Source organism: Erinaceus europaeus, chromosome 14 (assembly GCF_950295315.1).
Source record: "Erinaceus europaeus chromosome 14, mEriEur2.1, whole genome shotgun sequence".
Lineage (NCBI taxonomy): Eukaryota > Metazoa > Chordata > Mammalia > Eulipotyphla > Erinaceidae > Erinaceus > Erinaceus europaeus.
Window position 1 is genome coordinate 6673841 of NC_080175.1, and position 20502 is coordinate 6694342.

General features: G+C 48.3%; 1 protein-coding gene across 14 annotated transcripts in view; it reads left to right on the forward strand.

The window, feature by feature from the left end:
• The window catches only part of FGFR2 (fibroblast growth factor receptor 2), a 110094-nt gene that overhangs the window by 43642 nt on the left and 45950 nt on the right, over positions 1-20502 (forward strand). For all 14 annotated transcript variants that reach the window (XM_060171160.1, XM_060171166.1, XM_060171168.1 and 11 more), the window contains 2 exons: positions 3476-3645; positions 19944-20067. In XM_060171160.1, the coding sequence (XP_060027143.1) occupies positions 3476-3645; positions 19944-20067 (294 nt within the window). The remainder of the gene's footprint in view (positions 1-3475; positions 3646-19943; positions 20068-20502) is intronic.

Sequence of the window (20502 nt, forward strand, 5' to 3'; positions counted from 1 at the left end):
ATAAAAAATAATTAAATCAAGTCATAAAAAAAGATTCAAGGGAGTTGGGCGTTAGCGCAGCGGTTAAGCACAGGTGGCGCAAAACGCAAGGACCGCAAAGCGCAAGGATCCTGGCTCGATCCCCCGGCTCCCCACCTGCAGAGGAGTCACTTCACAGGCGGTGAAGCAGGTCTGCAGGTGTCTGTCTTTCTCTCCCCCTCTCTGTCTTCCCCTCCTCTCTCCATTTCTCTCTGTCCTATCCAACATCAACATCAATAACAACAACAATAATAACTACAACAATAAAACAACAAGGGCAACAAAAGGGAATAAAAAAAAAGATTCAAGGTGCTCCCTGTGTCTCAGAGACATTGGAGACTTTAGATAAGAAACGAAGTGGCAGTCCAGGCCTTGCCTTTCTCTCCTGAGTCTGCTCTGCACGGGCAGATTTTTATAGATACAGTCTGGATGATTGAAATTGCACCCGAGGGAAATGGCTACTGGCCAGAAATTCCGGCAAAATTCCTCCACCATTGTCCTTAAATCAGTGCTCCGGCGCCAAGACAGAGGTGTCCTGCCAGGCAGGGTGCTGGAGCCGCAGGCCAGGGCCCTGTGGTCTGGACTGGTGTTTGCTATGCCTGTAGTCTCTCTGAGGCTGGGTAGACCAGCAAAAGAGGAACGGAGCACTCTTCCTAGCGCCACACAATCAACCCCACACCCTTTTAGAGAGTTGAGAGATCGTGCCTGATGGTGTGGAAGGCCGTATCTGTTGATTTCTTTTCATGTAAAGAAAGACATTCCAAAGAATCGGCTCAGCGGTAATTGAGTGTGTCTGAAAGAGTTACTACATTAATATTTAGCTAATTCCCATGAATAGGCTATTGTGTTTACTTAAACAAATGACCGGCGTGCAGACACCTGACAGCATGAGGTATGCTTTTCATTTAGGTCAGATTTGTAAAAGTCTTTGTGTAGTCACGACAAAGCTCATTATTTACTTTGTGCCCCCCAATGGCTTCTTTTTAGTGATCAAGACTGCAGATAGATTTTGTTAAATTGAACTCCTCCCCCCCCCCCAAAAAAAAGAAAGCTTATTGAAATTGTTTCAGCCTTCAGCCCATGCCAAACCCTGGGAGTCTTGTGAGGAATAGGACTCCAGTGCTCCCGGGGTGGGAGTGGGAGGCAGTGTGAACCCTCAAAAGAATAGCCGTGTTTATAGGTGTTTGCCCCCCAGGCCCCAATGAGTGGGACACAGCCACAGCAGAAATTACTTGCTCATTGAAGATGCAGTTGGGTTTGGAGGAGAGAATCTAGTTCTATTCCTTCTCCTTCCCTCCATCTGGCCTTTAAATCTCTGGTGCACGGGGACTTCTGCTGTTTCACTGTTTTTTTAAAAGTATTTTTTAAGTATTTATTTATTTTCCCTGTTGTTGCCCTTGTTTTTTTATTGTTGTAGTAGTTATTGTTGTTGTTGTTATTGATGTCATCGTTGTTAGATAGGACAGAGAGAAATGGAGAGAGGAGGGAAAGACAGAGAGGGGGAGAGAAAGAGAGACACCTGCAGACCTGCTTCACCGCCTATGAAGCGACTCCCCTGCGGGTGGGGAGCTGGGGGCTCGAACCGGGATCCTTTCACCAGTCCTTGCGCTTCGCGCCACGTGCATTTAACCTGCTGCGCTACCGCCCGACTCCCTCTGCCTCTTTACATTGTCTGTGCACCCAGTAGGCAGGACTTAGTCCTTAGAGACAGGCAGCTGGCCCTTGTTAAGATACCCCAGGCACCATTATGCAGCAGGCTTCAAGGGCAAGGGTGAGGGCTAATGCAGGTAGGTGTTTGAGATTCCATCTTCCAAGGCTTGACTCTCTCCTGAGAGCCTGGTTGGGGAGTGAAGGGGTCCGTAGGCCTCAGAGCCAGCTGTGACATCCAGAGTAGAAGGAGAGCCTTGGGACTCTCAGAACTGAGACCTTACCGAGCTTGGGTTTACTTCTGGTTTGTGGAACATTCTGTTCTGTGCTCATTCTGACCCTTCTCAAAAATAAATGGTTAGGAAACACTCATGCAGAATTTCAGTCCTTGCACTTTGCGCCACCTGCGCATAACCTACTGTGCTACCTCCCAATTCCCAAATTCTTTTTTTCCTTCTTCTTCTTCTTTTTTTTTCTTTCTTTCTTTTTTTTTTTTTTTTTTTTTTTGCCTACAGGGTTATTGGGGATTGGTTCCGCCACTATGAATCCACTGCTCCTGGTGGCCATTTTTTTCTATTTTATTGGATAGGACAGAGGAAATTGAGAGAGGAGGGAGAAGCAGAAAGGGAGAGTTTAGGATAGACACCTGCACACCTGCTGCATTGCTTGTGAAGCTTCTCCTCTGCAAGTGGGGAACCAAGGGCTTGAACCTGGATCCTTGTGCAGGGCCTTCTGCTTCAGACTATATGCACTTAATTAACCCTGTGCGCCACCACTCGGCCCCCTCAAGCTCAAATTCTTACTGGTGTGCATCCCTGGTTTTCTGAGCGACACTTTCCAGAGAACTCGGCCCCTGTGATTGTGTGTGTTGGTGCTGTGTGTATGAAGTAGCCTTTTAAAACATAATTCAACACAAAATTGCACTTTGGCACCAAGGACAAGGGAGAGAAAGTGACTGCAGACTTTTCCTCTCTTTTAAGAGACATAAGTGAACAGACAGCTCACCTGTAGGGACCTTCTCCCAGGCCACGTGGATGCTGTTTCAGGAGAAATTTTCCCTGGTGTGTAAATTCCATTCAAGCGTCTGAAAATGGCAGGCCATTCACACAGACAGTGAAATGCTCTGTCCTGTTGGTCATTCTAACCCTTTTTAGAAATCAACAGTCGCAAACCGGCCTTGTAGCATTTCAGTGTTCTAGAAAGTTCAGGAAGGGAGCCTGGTGGTGGCTCGCCCAGTTAAGTGCAAAAACCTGAGCAAGGATCAGGGTTCGAGCCCCCGGTTCCCCACCTGCAGGGGGGACACTTCACAAGCGGTGAAGCAGGTCTGCAGGTGTCTGTCTTTCCTTCTCTCCCTCTCCTCTCTCAATTTCTCTCTGTTCTATCCAATAAACTGGGTGCGGGGGGAATGGCTACCAGGAGCAGTGGATTGGTAGTGCTGGAACCGAGTCCCAGCGATAACACAGTGATAACAACAAACAACAACAAAAAATCCAAGGCTTGCAGATGAGTGCTTTGAGACTACAGAGATTTTGGCTGCTTTTCTGTTAAGACAGATGCAGATGGATGTGGTCCGGGAGGTGGCACAGTGGATAAAGCATTGGATTCTCAACCATGAGGTCCTGAGTTCAATCCCCGGCAGCACATGTACCAGAGTGATGTCTGGTTCTTTCTCTCTCCTCCTATCTCTCTCATGAATAAATAAATTATATATATATAGACAGATGCAGATGGGAAACTGCTGTGAGTCACCTGCCAGGCCCTTCATGCCATGATCCGCTCACTGACATCATAATGTTGTTCTCCCAAATAGGAGCACCGTACTGGACCAACACTGAGAAGATGGAGAAGCGGCTGCATGCTGTTCCTGCAGCCAATACTGTCAAGTTTCGCTGTCCAGCTGGGGGGAATCCAACACCAACAATGAGGTGGCTGAAAAATGGAAAGGGATTCAAGCAAGAACATCGCATCGGCGGCTACAAGGTAGAATTGAGCTTCCAAATCCTGTTTCTCCCAGTGGCCACTTCCTCATGTTTTTAAGGCATCAGAAGCCAGCAGGAGCCAGGAGCAGTGTTTCTTATCATATTAGAACACTGGAAATCATACTGTTGATTCATTTCATTGTTGGCTGGTTGAAAGAAAATCCCCTGGGCTTGCCGTCTCATTTGAAAAGGGCAATCTGGAGCGGTGGGGAGGTAGATAACATTATGGTTATGCAAAGAGACTTTCATGCCTGAGGCTCCGAAGTCCCAGGTTCAATCCCCTGGACCACCATAAATCAGTGCTAATTATTGCTCTGGTTAGAAAGAAAGGAAGGAAGGAAGGAAGGAAGGAAGGAAGGAAGGAAGAGGAAGGAAAGAGAATCTCCATTGTTCACAACATGAGGAGAATTTAATCACAGGAAGGGTCGAAAGTTGAGAATCTGTTTTCTTTTTCTTTCTTTTTAAAAAATATTTACTTATTCTCTTTTGTTGCCCTTGTTTTTTTATCATTGTGGTTATTACTGTTGTTGTTGTCATCATTGTTGGATAGGACAGAGAGAAATGGAGAGAGGAGGGGAAGACAGAGAGGGAGAGAGAGATAGAGACCTGCAGACCTGCTTCGCCACTTGTGAAGCGACTCCCCTGCAGGTGGGGAGTCGGGGGCTCGAACTGGGATCCTTACACCGGTCCTTGTGCTTTGCACCATGGGTGCTTAACCTGCTGCGCTATGCTATCGCCCGACTCCCGAGCTCTTGTTTCATAACAGCGAGTGCTTCAAGGATTCTGAAGAGCCCGTGGTGCAGTGTAATGTGGATGGTCTGGGGAGGCTTTTGACCCTCTGTTCTGTAGTTGGACCATCTCTGTGGCAGGCACTGTGGTAGGTTCTGGGCAAAGCAGAGCCCAGCTTATAGGGCCCTTTCCCATCTAGGGAGGTAAACAGAAACACTGGTGGGGGGAGCGGGCAGAAGAGCATGTTCTCCTGTACATGTGCAGGGAGAGGCTGTGGTGTGTAAGGCCTCAGGAGACCAGGATAGGCCATGAGGCCGAGCTTGAAGGAAGACTATTTTTGAAAGAAAGATGGCATCTCAGGGGCCAGACAGTGGTGCACCTGGTTAGGTGCACATAGCAAGGACCTGCACAATGATCCTGGTTTGAGCCCCCGCTCCCCACCTGCAGGGAGGACGGGACGCTTCACAAGCAACGAAGCAGGTCTGCAGGTGTCTTTCTCCCTCCCTTTCTATCTCCCCCATCTCTCTCAATTTCTCTCTGTCATCAAATAAAATACAAAACAGTGGCCTTGAGGAGCAATGAATTTGTAGTGCTAGCAGTGAGCCCAACTCATAACCCTGGAGGCAAAAAAAAAAAAATCTGTTTTGCAAGGGAAAGGATAACTTTAAGATAATCTGATACACTGTTATGTCCAGAAGTTCGAGTCCCGATCTCACGCAAAGAAGACCAGAGTTACATGCAATGGCAAGAGCCTCTAATAGCAAGCTTAAGCTTGGGCCGCCGACACCCTTCCATGCAAGGGGAGAGTCTGCGACCCCGATCATTTCTCATTCCACCTTTTTATAGTTATCACAGGGTGGGTACAGGTGGAAATATTTACGGGGAACAAGGAACAGTTGGTTTCAGGTTAACGGCTGTTCTCAATATTCGGGGCTTTTCTCTAACCTCCACAACGTAAGGAACTTGTCTGTGAGATTCTTGGGTGCAGTTGGAAATGTGGGCAGCCATATTGACTAACTATGGACATACGCATAAGTCATCCCAACATGTAGTAGCTTTAAACAACGATGTAGCCTCACGGTTCTCAGGGCTCAGGGCCTGGGGGTTGTCTGAGCTGACCCTTCTGTCTCACCGTCACTCACAGGACTATAATGAGGGTTACAGTTCAGCTTGGGGTTTCATCTGAAGGCTCAGCTAGGCAAGGAGCTGCTCCCAGACTTCTCTCTTGTGGTCTGTTGTCCGGGTTTCATTTCATGAGAGATGTTGACTTGAGGGCCTGTGCTCCTCAGGGGTCCCTTCCTGGTGGACCCTTGCACCGAGGACCTGTTTTCTCTTCAGAATTCACTTTCTTGTTAGTGTTGGACTGAGGGCCTCTTCTGTGCTTCAGGATTAACACTTCCTTGGGGCGCTTGTTTCTCAGGGTTCACTTTGTTGAGGGTTGAGGGTTGTTGGGCTGAGGGACTGCTGCATTTCAGGAGTTGCTGTCTTGTGAAATATTGGTCTGAGGAGCTCAATTCCTTGCAGGCTGGTGGTCTGAGGGCCTCTTCCTCATGGGCCTTTGGCTGCAAGTCTCCTTAGCTCCCTACACAAGATCCACCCCTCTCAGAGGGCAGCTTACAACACAGCAGTTGATTTCCTCACAGTGAGCAAACAAGAACCAGGGAGATAGCCTGCAGGAAAGGTCACAGCCTTTGATAACCTCATCCTGGAAATGAGTTCCACCACTTTTGCTGTTCTTTTATTATGAAGCTGGTCAGGTTGGTGGGGGAGGAGATGGCCCAAGGGTAGGGATATTTCTGGGAGTCGCCTAGAAGACCCGCCAGGGGGGGTTAGCCCAGGGGAGACTAGCAAGCAAGACCCTGGGAGGGAGACTGCAGGGAGGGAGAGGGCTTCTCTCTGCCTCAGGGAGATTCTGGCTGGACCTGGCTGGGCGTGCCTCTCACCTGTGTTCTACACTAACATCCTGCCGCTGAGCCCCTCTGCCGCCATGCCACAGTTGTGGTTAAAATGCCACAGAAAGTGCCCTGGAGCCCTTTTCTGACACGTCATCATTTCACAACAGTTCACTCTGAAGGGATCATTCACTCTGCAGAGGCATTTAACTTTCCTATTAAGAAATGTTGATAGCATGTATGGGACCCCAGGCTAGGTCCCCAATACTGTTGAAAGTGATGAAGCAATGCTCTCTGGTCTTTTCCTCTTTCTCTCTTTAGAAAAAAAATTTAAAAAAATCTTTATTTATTTGGTAGAAACAGCCAGAAATCAAGAGGTAAAGAGGAGGTAGAGAGGGAGAGAGACAGATATACATTTGCAATACTACTTCACCACTCTCAAAGCCTTCCCCCTGCAGGTGAGGACTGGGGCCTCGAACCCGGGTCCTTGCACATTGTAACATGTGCGTGCAACCAGGTGTGCCACCACCCGCCCCCCTTTCTCTCTCTTGTAATTAAAAAGCATGTAAGTATTTTCTTTTTTTTTTGCCTCCAGGGTTATTGCTGGGGCTCTGTGCCTGTACCATGAATCCACTGCTCCTGGAAGCCATTTTTCCCCCTTTTGTTGCCCATGTTGTTGTAGCCTTGTTATGGTTATTGTTGTTGTTGATGTCATTTGTTGTTGGATAGGACAGAGAGAAATGGAGAGAGGAGGGAAGACAGAGAGGGAGAGAGAAAGACAGACACCTGCAGACCTGCTTCACCACCAGTGAAGCGACTCCCCTGCAGGTGGGGAGCCGGGGGCTCGAACCGGGATCCTTCCGCCAGTCCTTGCGCTTTGCGCCACGTGCGCTTAACCCTCTATGCTACCGCCCGACCCACAGCATGTATGTATTTTTTAGCAGCCTGAACCCAGAGCTGCGTAGGGAAGGCCTGAGTATCTTTAGTTTGTTTGAACCCAAGCATTGTTCAGCTTTGGAGACTGATATCAGGGATGGGACTTGGGGAGGCCTCTCAAATGCAAACCCTGTGTGCTACCTCTTCTGGCCCTTCTGAGTCCATGGGCACCTCTGAGCCACGGAAGTCGACATAACTGGGCTGGCTTCCTGGAAGCACTGGTCAGAGGACAGTTTGACTTTCTCAGTTCAGTCCTGAGACTGAAGGCTGACTGGGCAGAGTGAGGTTGGGAAGTTTGACTTCTACTTATTATTTACTTGCTGATTTTTTTTTTTAATAAGAAACAAATAAAAGTTAAGAATGTTCGGAACAAGGTTAGAAAGAGAGAGTCAGGCCACTGAAACGGTGTCTTCTGAGATGACTCTAGTCCCCCAGATGCTCTTGGAAAGTGAGACCCATCTATGCAGCTACTGTGATTTATTTCACCGTAACCCAAGCTAAATGAAGATGGGCGGTGGGTGAAATTTAGTGTTCCGTTAATTCTCTCCCCTCCACCCCCTGTTAGTTAACAGCCTGGGAAAACAAGTACTGAGAGCCTCCAGGAACTGCAGGTCTGAAAATATACAGGACCAACATCGTGATTAGGGCTGCGGAGTTTGCTGCCCGTCTGCAGCGCTGATTACCGGGGCGCTTGATGAGGAGACGCATGGGCTTTAATTTGCCACAGGTGCGGGGCTCCACGTTCTTTTCCCTCCCTTCTCCTTCCCCTCCCTTTCTTTCTTCCTTTCTTCCTGCAGATTTTTCAGTGAGGGAGAGGGAGAGGTGGGCTGGGGAAGCCAGAACATTTCTCTGGCCCATGCAATACCAGGGATTGGACCCAGGACCTCATCTCCTGGGCCTCCAGTCCAGCCTTCCCTGGGGCAGAGCTCCTGGGGGCTCTGAGCAGATGGCCGAGGCTGCTCCCTGCGGATAGCCAGGAGCCAGAGGGTTTGGGTTGGCTCATGTTGAAGCCTTTTCTGTGGGATGAAAGGGAGATGGAATTTGAGTGTTTGGGAACACAGAATCGATTTGGATGTTTGTTTATTTATTTTGCAGAGTCAGGGCCCCATGCCTGTGGGATGGCAGCACTCAGAGAGAGAGAAACAGGGGCAGAAAGAGAGAGAGAGAGAGAGAGAGAGAAAAAGCGCGCGCACGGGAGCCGTAACTCCTCTCTTGGGGCACCTGCTGGGATGGAACCTGGGCCACTCCACTTGTCCAGCTTTGTGCTTTGCTTTAAAAAATGAAGAAAAGGGGAGGCGGGTTGGGCTGTAGCGCAGCAGGTTAAGCGCACATGGTGTGAAACTCAAGGACGGCGTAAGGATCATGGTTCGAGCCCCCGGCTCTCCACCTGCGGAGTGGGCAGGGGTCGTTTCACAGGCAGTGAAGCAGGTCTGCAGGTGTCTGTCTGTCTTTCTCTACCCCTCTCTGTCTTCCCCTCCTTTCTCCATTTCTCTCTGTCCTATTCGGCAGCAGCATCAATAGCAACAATAATAATAACCACAACAATGATAAAACAATAAGGGTAACAAAAAAGTGAAATAAATATAAACTACTTTTTTAAAAAGTGAAAAAGGGTAGCGGTGGGGAGGATGGTAAGGTGGGGGTGGAGAGCAGCTCCCCAGTGGTGTGTCCACTGTTGTGCCTGCAGAGGGCATTTTTTCCACTGGGGTTGCTCAGCAGAGAGACACCAAGGAGACCTGGGGGTAGGGAGTCTCCCCACTAACCCAGAGGTAGCCAGCCTGAGTCTGGATTCAGGAAGAGCTTTACACTCTGCTTGTGGCACTGGAGATTCAGTTTGGGAAGCAGAAACCCTGGGAAATTCCTTGCCTCAGGGGTTCCTGGGACTGGAGAGGAACATTTCAGCAGAGATCTCTTATCCACTGGGGAAAAGTTTCTAGAAACTTTAAGTTCCTTTTTATTTATTTATTTTCCCTTTTGTTGCCTTGTTTTTTTTAATTGTCGTAGTTATTGTTTTTGTTATTGAAGTCATCCTTGTTAGATAGGACAAAGAGAAATGGAGAGAGGAGGGGAAGACAGAGAGGGGGAGAGAAAGACAGACACCTGCAGACCTGCTTCACCGCCTGTGAAGCGACTCCCCTGCAGGAGGGGAGCCGGGGGCTCGAGGTCCTTGTGCTTTGCGCCACCTGCGCTTAATCAACTGCGCTACCTCCCGACCCCCGAAACTTTAGGTTCCTATCTTCACCTTATTTACTGAGATGGAGAATAGAAGAGGAAGAGAAAGAATTGTACTGCAGAGCCGGTGCTGGGGATTGAGCCTGGGACCTCTGGATGTCAGGTGTGCAAGTCCTGTGCTCTGACACTGTGCTACTCCCCCTGACCCTGCAGTTACCTAGATAAATTTAAGTCCCACTTCAGTTTCCCAGGACACGGAGCCACTGGACATTTTTCTGAGCCTCCTGCATGACAGGTCCTCCTCCTCTTTCTCCCTCCCTTCCTCTCTCTCTCTCTTTCTCTCTCTCTCTCTCTCTCTGTTTTGTGTATGTATTTTTATTTTATTTTTTAAAATATTTATTTTCCTTTTGTTGCCCTTGTTGTTTTATTATTGTAGTTATTATTGTTGCTGTCATTGTTGTTGGATAGAACAGAGAGAATTGTAGAGAGGAGGGGAAGACAAAGGGAGGGAGAAAAAGATAGACACCTGCAGACCTGTGAAGCGCCCCCCCCCCCCCCACAGGTGGGGAGCCGGAGGCTCAAACCGGGATCCTTACGCAGGTCCTTGTGCTTCACGCCACGTGCAGTTAACCCGCTGCACTACCACCCGACTCCCTTTATTTTATTTTTTTAATGGGAGATAGGGTGGTGCTACTGGGCAGAATTTGGAGACCTTATCCACCAGTGTTGGCATTTCTGTCCGCTGTGCACAGAAATTGACACCTTTGCATATTTCCCTCAAGAAACTGTACTATCCAATATATGTTTTCTATCCTTCCCACATCATGAAAAAACCCTCACTGAAGCTTGGGACCCCTCTAAACCACTCTCACCCCTGCCTCCCGCCCATTTTCTATTTTACTGGAGAAGCAGAGTGTCAGATTTTCCAGAAGGTTCTGTCCAGGAAAGCAAGGGACCTGAATGTCTCCACGCACCAATGTGTGTCATCTCTGATTTCCCTTTTCCCTTTGTGAACCTTATTCCATAAACCGGGGCAGTGCCTGGGTGGCCCCGACTGCTCGCAGCTTCTGGGTGAACTCTTTTTACCTGGCTATGGGCCACTGTGCCACAGCTTGCTTTGAAACACGGGGCATTTGTGACCATGGAAGAAAAAACAGAACAACATCCCAGCATCACACGACCGAGCCCAGAGCACCTTTTCATTAAAAATAGCCCATTCAAGTGATTTGGCGTTTATCAAAGACTCCCCACATGTGGGGAGTCCTCCTCAGGTGATTAAAAGTCCCATTAGTCTTTTTCCTATATGGGCAAAGCTGCTTGGATGCTGAGACTGTATTTATAATCACAAAGCTGACTCAGGGCATAGCGTGTCTTCATAATTGTATTCACACTCAGGCTTCCAGATCAGTCTCTTATGTGAGCTTAAAAGGGAGGAGACTGGGGACTGGGAATTTGAACCCGGGTCCTTGTGCACTGTAATATGTGTGCTCGACCAGATGCGCTGCCACCGGGCTCCTCCCTGTCTCTCTGTCTTTAAGAAATAAAGAGAAATTACTCACCAGATAGGGCATATGCCTTGCCATGAGTCTGGCCCAGATTTGAGCCCCAGCACCACATGGGAGAGCCATGGCACAGGGGAAGCTCCAAAGTCCTCCCCCCCCCCCCCCCACTGCACCACCTGTCTCTAGTTGAATGAAAAAGCTAGCTTGGGAGTATTGAAATGGCCTATGTGCAAGGGCTCCCCAGCACAAAAGGAAAGTGAAGAATTGACTGGGCCTGGGTGGGCACTCTGGTGTCACTTTAAGTGCAAGGGCCTGGCATAGTAGAGAATAAAAAAAGAAAAACAAGCAAGCTCCAGAGGTGTTTGTGTCTACATGGGCATGCTGTGAGAATCTGGGCCGCTGACACGGAGAACTGAACGCACTGCAAAGGGGGGAGAGACCTGTGCTTCCCCGCCACTCCCCAGCCTGCTGAGGACAGATCAGCTGGAGGTCTGTGTGCTTGGATACCTGGCTGTGCCCAGGGCACAGCAGACAGGGGTTAAGAGTGCTCTCTGTCATTCTGGGTCAGCTGGGCCCTGGTGCCGGTGGAATGAAGTCTTGGGAGCTTTTTCCCCTTGCTTTGGCACAGACTAGAAGTTTCCATCCAGCTTCTGCATGTTTATTTCACTTGTTATTGAGCACCTGGCTCTTTGGAAATGTCCAGAGGTTTTGCAACGTGGAAACCAAACATCCAGGTGACAGCTTGGGGTCGCTCACTTCTGACCTCTCCCCTGGGGGTTTTGGCATCACCCAGAGTTAAGTCTCCTTTCCCCCTTTTCACCAGGAGAAAGATGGGGGTTGGACCCTCACTTTGGAAGATTTAGATAGCAGGGACCCCCCCCCCCCCTGAAAAAATACAACCAAACCTATTTGACCTACCTTGTGTCTCTGCATTGACAGGGTGTGGAATTCACTTTTTGTTTTACCCAGTTAAGCGGGTTAGGCCTCTAGCATTGCTCCGCGGAGTCCTAGTGTTGAAATGTTATTTTGAAATGTCTTCAGTCGGACATAGTATTAAAGTCCCATGCTCTCGGTCTGCTCCTTGGCAGATGGGAAAGAAGCACGAATTCCACACAGATCTGGCAGTGGGTGGGAAGGCGGAAGAGTGAGGGTGCGTGTAGAGGTGGTGTGGGGTTTCTCCTGAGGCTGACTTTTGAGTCTCTTCTGCTGGAAACTTGCTTTCACATGCAGTGGTGCTGTGAGGCCAGACCTGGAGCCCACTTTTAGTTTGGTATGTGTGTGTGAGTGTGTGTGTGAGTGTGTGTGTGTGTGTGTGTGTTTAGTATACATTTGAAAAGTGAAGATTGTTGTTGTTGTGGTCAGGTGTTGGGTTGCACCGCAGAGAAGAGAGAGGAAGTCCAGAGCAAGTGGGGTACACACAAATCTTTATTATAGGATGGGGGGGTGGCTCAGGCCACGTGGAGTCAGCCGACAATGGCCGTCCCCACTACCTGACCACTGGGCGAGAGAAGGGAGAGAGACCTGAGAGAGAGCCGAAGGAGCCGAGAGAGAGAGAGAGGGGGAGCCGAGAGCCTAGAGAGAGTGAGGGGGGGTGAGAGGGCTTTTATTGGGCGACAACCAGGGGTGCCGTGTGGGGCAGGATTGGCTGAAGGGGGCACTGCTAGGATTTCGCGGGGCATGGTAAAACCTGGGGGCGGAGACTGCATCAGAATAATTCCTCAGCGTCAGAAGATGAGGAAAAAAAATACTACCCCCAGTCCCACCACTGACTTCTATTAAGTGCACTGCCAGCAAATAGGACATATTCTTTAAAAAAAATTTTTTTATTGTCTTTATTTATTGGATAGAGAGGGAAGGAGGAGACAGAAAAGGAGAGAGACAGACACCTGCAGTTTTGCTTCACCACTTGTGAAGCTTTCCACCTGCAGATGGGGACCGGGGGCTCCAACCTGGGTCCTCATACATTATAATATGCACTCAGTCAGGCACGCCATGACCCGGCCCCCAAATAGGACATATTTTTTCTGATTTTTATAATATTGTGCTGTGGAGTCAGACCTATTGGCATCTATAGGGTGTTTTGTTGTGGTGTGTGTGTGTGTGTGTTGCAAAGTGAAGTCTCCACTGCACCTATATTTGTTTTTTTTTTAGACACCCGCAGACCTGCTTCACCGCCTGTGAAGCGACTCCCCTGCAGGTGGGGAGCTGGGGCTTTAACCGGGATCCTTGCGCTGGTCCTTGTGCTTTGCGCCACGTGTGCTTAACCTGCTGGGCTACATACAGCCGGACTCCCACCCTTGTTGTTTTATTGTTGTAGTTACTATTGATGTCATTGTTGTTGCATAAGACAGAGAGAAATGGAGAGAAGAGGGGAACACAGAGAGGGGGAGAGAAAGATAGACATCTGCAGACCTGCTTCACCGTGTGAAGTGACTCCCCTGCAGGTGGGGAGCCAGGGACTTGAACTGGGATCCTTCTGCTGGTCCTTGTGCTTTGTGCCACGTGCGCTTAACCCGCTGTGCTACCGCCCGCCTCCCTGCACCCATATTTGTATCCGGCTTATTTTGCTTTCCTTTTCTAGTGACCATGGGGGAAAGGGGGTGGCACACCCGGCTGAGGGCACACACCATCACGCCATGATCCCCAGGCTCCAGCCCAGCTCCCCACCTGCAGGGGGGAAGCTCCAATGAGCAGTGAAGCAGGTCTGCAGGTGTCTTACCTTTCTCTCCTCATCTCTGTCACCCCTTCCCCTCTTGATTTCTCTCTGTCCTGTCACATCAAGTAAAATAAAAGTAAAATAAATAAATGACCATGGCATCTTTCTAGGCTGAACAGAAGAGTGCCTCACTTAACAGTGTGCTGTTCTCTGTGGTTGCATTTCTGTTTGTTCATATAGGCTGAAGTGTACATTTTCCACTTTCTCTCTCCCTTTCTTTCTTTCTTTCTTTCTTTCTGTCTTTTTTTGCCTCCAAGGTTATTGCTGGGGCTTGTTGCCTGCACTGTGAGTCCACTGCTCCTGGAGGCTATTTTTTTTCCCCTTTTGTTGCCCCCTTTTTAAAAAAAATAGTTGTTGTGGTTATTATTATCATTGTTATTGATGTTGTTGTTGGATAGGACAGAGAGAAATGGAGAGAGGAGGGGAAGACAAGAAGGGGAGAAAAAGATAGACACCTGCAGAGCAGCTTCAACACTTGTGAAGTGAACCCCCTGTAGGTGGGGAGCTGAGGGCTCAAACCCGTTTCCTTGCACTGGTCTTTGAGCTTCAGGCCATGTGCACTTAACCCACTGTGCTGCCACCCGACCCTCACATTTTCCACTTTCACTGAACTCTTCTGGAAGGTGATTTGGCCCAGCTTTTTAAAAATTTATTTATTGGGGTTGGGCGGTAGCACAGAGGGTTAAGTGCAGGTGGCGCAAAGCACAAGGACTTGTGTAAGGATCCTGGTTCGAGCCCCCAGTGAAGCAGGTCTGCAGGTGTTTATCCTTCTCTCCCTGTCTCTGTCTTCCCTTCCCCTCTCCATTTCTCTCTGTCCTATCCAACAACGACGACATCACTAACAACAACAATAACTATAATAATAAAACAACAAGCACAACAAAAAGGAATAAATATTTTTAAAAATCATAAAAATTCTATCTATCTATCTATCTATCTATCTATCTATCTATCTATCTATCTATCTATCTATCTATTTTCCTGGCACAAACAGTGCTTGAAGCAACACTCATCTTCCAGAGCCTTGAAGAATCGCAGTGATTTTTCGGTGTCGGAAAGGCTTCTAGGTGCTGACTTAATTAGGTCTAAGACAGAATATGATTGGCTCATTCTAATAGGGGCCACAGCATTGTTCTCACAGAAGGGTTTCCCCAGCTGATGTTCTTGTCCTCAGTTTGAGTCCCATTCGCCCCTGCACACTCACCCAGTGCCCCCTCATATTGATCTCTCTAATTCCTGCTAGTCAGCCTCTCATTATTGTTTGAATTTGCATTTCCTCAGCTCCTTCCTTAATGAGGTTGAGCACCTTTTCAGATGTTTATTGGGTATTTACATTTTTCCCTACTGCCAGTGCCAAGATGTTTTCTGTGCGTGAGACTTAGGTGGGAGAAACATGAGAGTCCTAACACGGTTGAGAGGCATTTAGAGAAACTTGCAGGATTGTTTGAGTTTTTGTTGAAAGCAAACTTAACTTTCCAGGCATGCTGAATCTTGATATAGAAAGTGTTTAACGTACACACACACACACACACACACACACACACACACACACGCAGCACACACACAGTACACACACACACACACACACACACAGCGCACACACACACACACAGGCAGTGCACACACACACCACACACGCAGCGCACACACACACACAACGCAGTGCACAGACACACACGCAGCACACACACACAGTACACACACACACACACACAGCGCACACACACACACACACACAGGCAGTGCACACACACACCACACACGCAGCGCACACACAAACGCAGCACACACACACAACGCAGTGCACAGACACACATGCAGCACACACACACACACACACGCAGCACACACACACACACACACACAAACACAGGCACCTGTGCCCTTGTCCTTCCTCTTTCTACAGTTGCTGTTTCTCGTCTCCTTAGTTTGTCATTAGGTAAACCACTAATTAGTGGTCGGATTTCCCCAGCGCCAGTGATAGTGTCCTTGCTGGTGGTTCCTGAGAGTTTGCATTTGGAAAATGCCATAGCTCATAAAATCAGGGACTGGTGGTATGTCCAGGAATCATACTGGTGCCATAGACGTAATAAAATAAATATGAACAGTGTCAGCCGAGGGGAGGGGGTGATATTGATGGGGGTGTCAAGGTCTGCATGGAGGTTGCTGACACATCTGGTTAGGTGACCACGCTTCTTGTGAAAGCAGTCTGTAAAAGCTACCCCGTTAACATTTGTGGTGTTTCTCCAGGAATTCGATAGGGAAGGACATGTGCCCTTGAACAAGGGGGGATCAGAGCCCCTAAGAGATGCTGGAGCTGACCACATGCCCTCGGGTTAAAAATGGCAGTGCTATGCCCAGCCGCAGGTGCCAAGATTTAATGTCTTGGGCCTCAACAGACGGTGGCCTCCCTGTGGATGAGGTCCAGCTCCCTCTGGGATCTCCCTGTGCCAAATCTGGATCCAGGCGCGAGAGAGAAATTGACAGTTTGGACAGGGTCCAGAGACAGGCACTGGCCACGATTAAGGGCTTATGGGTGTGACATTTGAGTGGGGGCTCAAAGAACCGAATATTTACAGCAGGGCTAAGCGCTGGATTATGTGGCTTGATGACGTCAGGGCCTGTGGTTTCATCTCTTAGTTACCCTCCACGTGACTGCCTGCAGGCCAGGACGGTCCCCTTTCTGATACCCTGAGAGCTGGGGGGTGGGGGAGGTGGGGAGTGGAGATGGGCTTGTGTGGTCTCTTGGCTTGAGTTGGATCAAGAAGCTAGTACCTGCCCTTTCCATGAGTGGAGACGCAGCTTCAGGAATAGAGTTTAGATTTTAAAAAATTCAGTTCAGGGACAGGTGGTGGCTCACCCATTTGCCTGCACGTTACAATTCACAAGGGCCCAAGGCCGAGCCCCTGGTCTCCACCTGCAGGGGGAAAGAAAGCTTTGCAAGTAGTGAAGCAGGGCTGCAAGTGTCTCTGTCTCTCTCGCTCTCTGTCTCCACCTTCCCTCTCAATTTCTGCCTGTCTCTCTATCCAATAAATAAATGATTATGATTTTTTTAAAAAAGAGAGAAATTTCAGTTCATGGGGAAATTAAGCATTTGTGTTGTCCCTTGTGACTGGGGAGGTACTGGATTTGCTTGCTAGACATCTCACGTTGGAACCCCAACCCCGTCACAGCCAGAGCTGAACTGTGCTCCGGACTCTCTCTGCTGCTGTTTTTTTTTTTTTAAAGAATTTGTTTATTTATTCATGAGAAAGATAGGAGGAGAGAAAGAACCAAAGAACCAGCCATCACTCTGGTACATGTGTTGCCGGGTATCGAACTCAGGACCTCATGTTTTAGAGTCTGGTGCCTTAGCCACTGCACCACCTCCTAGACTACTCTGCTGCTGCTTTTAAGTTCCTTTTGCTGCCAGATGCCTCTCCTGTGGCCTCGAGGACCAATGGTATCCTCAGCTGTGTCGTGTGTTCCTTTCTGCTTGTGCAGGGGAGATGGTTTTGGACAGAGACTAAAGCACAATGAACTAGACACCCAAGACTCAGTGGGAAGTCAGCACAGCCCCCTGTTAAGAAGGGTCCAACCCTTGGAAAGGAAGTGAAGGCGGGGCCTTTAGAAGTCAATAAAAATGGGTATCAGCTTCCACAGGGGGTCAGCCATCTTTGTCCGAATGGTCTCCATGGTTCTCTGATGTGTGCCCTTTCATTTTCTTGAGTAAAAAGTTTAAAATATCTGAAGAAATAGAAAAGAAATAAACCTTATAAGGAACACTTAGACTAAGAAGAATACAAAAGCCTTTGACAATGGGATAAAAACCACTCATTTGTCTTATAAATTAAAAAAAAAGTCATGTGACATGCTCAGTAGAGTACTGCTCCACGGTTTAAAAGACTGTATTGTGTCCCGAATGGAATTGGCAGTGATTATGCCAGTGAAGTTAGGAAGATGGACAACTACCAGATGATTTCCCTCATTTGAAATGCACTAACTTAAAAAAAAGTAAATATCCATATATATGGTCAACCTATATCTGTGACCTTAGGAGAACTATGGTGGTTACTTTGGAGGGGGCTGGGGGCTGAGAACTCTGCTGGTGGGAGTGGGATGGGATTATCCCCCTGTTATCTTCTAATCGATAAATCACTAGTACAAAAATCGCCCTTTGTGAGACTCCTATATGATGAACCGAGACCTTGTTTTGGAATCAACACCAGCAGCTCCCACCTGTGCGAGGGCTTGTGCAAAGCCAGACACCTGGTGGTCTCTCCTCACCTCTTGCCTCTCCCAGCTCTGCCCGTCAGAGTGGACAGCTGCCCTGCCCTCCTGATTTTCCAATGGTACACTCACGAGTTGGCTTTCTGTATTCTTTGCTTGGGTTCCCTGGGGCCCTCCTGGGCTTGGGAAGGCTCTGTGGGTATTAGTGAGTTTGATGTGATCAGGGCAGCAAACACTTGCTCTGCTTGGGGACTCAGAAGTTGCAGCTGAAATCCCTGACGTGATTGTTGTTTATTTTTCTTTCCTTTTCTCTCTGAGATTAATGTGACATTGAATGCGTCATTCCTATTCAGAGAGACATATTGAAACAACATTGAGTCTCGAGGGCGAAGTCTTCGAAAGGAGAGCTAGGGGCTTCTCGACAGTTTGAGTCAGTTAGAATAGTCTCTTGACTCTGAAAATACTAGGGCTGGGACAGGGTGGGTGGTGCACCTGACTAAGGCACATGTTAAAATGTACAAGGACCTGGGTTCAAGTCCCTGGTCTCCATCTGCAGGAGGAAAGCTTTGCAAGCGGTGGAACAGTGCTGCAGATGTCTCTCTGTCTCACTATCTCTCTCCCTCTCTATCTACCCCTACCCTCTTGATATTTGGCTGTCTTTATCCAATAAATAAAGATGAAAATCTCGGAACAAGGTGGAGGCATTCGAATCAGGTCTGTTTGCACGTTGTCAAAATCTGGGTAAGAGGTACAATCCCCCTTTTTTTTTTTCACCTGTGTTACTTATCTTTGCAAAGTCTCAAGGAGCTTGTTAACAGATAGGTGTACAACTTGAGTCTCCTAAGGCTTCATTGCTTCCATATCTGGAATTCTGAACCTGTCTCTCTGAATCATGTAGCATCTCTTCTGTCTCCACCAGAGATGGGTGTGTATGTGTGTGTGGTGGTGGTCATGGTGGGGGGGGGAGGCGCAGATTTCTGTCCCCAGCTGAAACTTGGGGGGGGGGGGGAACTCCCAGGCACCACTGAGAGCATCAGGGAAAAACCACAGGGACCCATAGATGATAACAAAACCTCCCTGTGGGTTGAGGGGGGAGTTAAATTAGGTAGGGTGGTAAGGAGGGCTGCAGACAGCGTCTGGCATAGCCTGGAAGTGCTCACAATTAGCTCTCCGTAACTCTTGACATTAGGGAGGACAAGGGTTCCCAGCTGAGGAAGCTGGTAGCTCACCTGCCTTGGGCTGATCGATAGGGGTGACGGGGTGATGCTATGCAGGCTGAGGTGGAGGTTCCCCATGGAGCCCCGGGAACTGCTTGTGACAGTGCCGGAACCACACCCCATGCTTGTGTGACTGAACATGGCATCCACTCGCTGGAGAAGAGCTCACCGTTGGCATGTTCATTTGTCCACACTCTGAGCTTTGATTCTGAATGTACGTATTCAGATGACTCTTCTCTACTTTCTCTGTCTTCTCTAGCTTTCTCTTTTTTAAAAAAAAATTTTATTTGTGATTAATAGTAGATTGTAAGAGTACAATATATAGTTCTGCTTCCTCACCCTCCTACCTCCCAAAGATAACTACCTGAGTGCTCACAAATCAGAAACATGTGGTTTACTTCCGTTTTTTGTTGTTTATGTTTGTTTGTTGTTTATGTGGATCAGCTCTCTTGATTCCACACATGAGTGAAACCATCTGGTCGTTGTCTTTCATCTTTTTAGTTATTTCACTCAACATCGTCAACTCCAGCTCCATCCACTTTGTCCCAAAGGACACAATATCTTTTTTTTTTTTTTTGATGGCAGAGTAGTGGTCCAGGGAGTCTGTATCCCATAACTTCTCTGATGATGGGCATCTAGGTTGCTTCCACTCTTTGGCTGTTGTGAATAATGCAGCTGTGAACACAGGGGCACATGTGTCCCTTCTAATTAGAGTGTGAGTGCCCACTGGATAAATGCCGAAGGGGAGTATTGCTGGGTCATAAGGTAATTCCATTTTTATTTGTTTAAGGAATCTCCATACAGTCTTCCAAGCTAGATTCGTTTTTTAAATAAAGAAAGCCAAGTGTCTGCTGTTCTGTGCTGAGGTGCTGAGGTGCTGAGGTGCTGAGATGGGTTAATATCCTCTGTCACTTTGATCATTTCAGGTCCGAAACCAGCACTGGAGCCTGATAATGGAGAGCGTGGTCCCATCTGACAAGGGGAATTACACCTGCGTGGTGGAGAATGAGTATGGCTCCATCAATCACACCTACCACCTGGATGTCGTTGGTGAGTTTAGTTCACCAGAAGCCACCCTGGTGGATCTTGTTCCTCCTCTTGGTTTAAGGAGAGTTGTTGGTTCCTTGTATTCTTTTGAAACTCAAGCTGTCATTTGAGAAGGACTCTCCTTTCATTTGACAGGGTCCTATTTCATGATTAGGCAGGATTGATGCGTTTTGTGTGATGCTCTTGGCTTCCTATGGGTCATCCTGGTAAAGTGGAAGGGGTGTGAAGTATTGGCATTCTGGAAAGAGATTACTTAGAACTAGTGTTAGCATGCACAGGAATAGGGTGCAGGTAGGTCTCCAGAAAGCTTCTCTTTTTTTTTTTTTGGCGGGGGGGGCTTTACGGAGGCTGGGTAGTGGTATATCCAGTTAGGTGTACATAATACTATGTGCAAGGACTCGGGTTTGAGGTCCCACTCCTCACCTGCAGTGGGGAAGC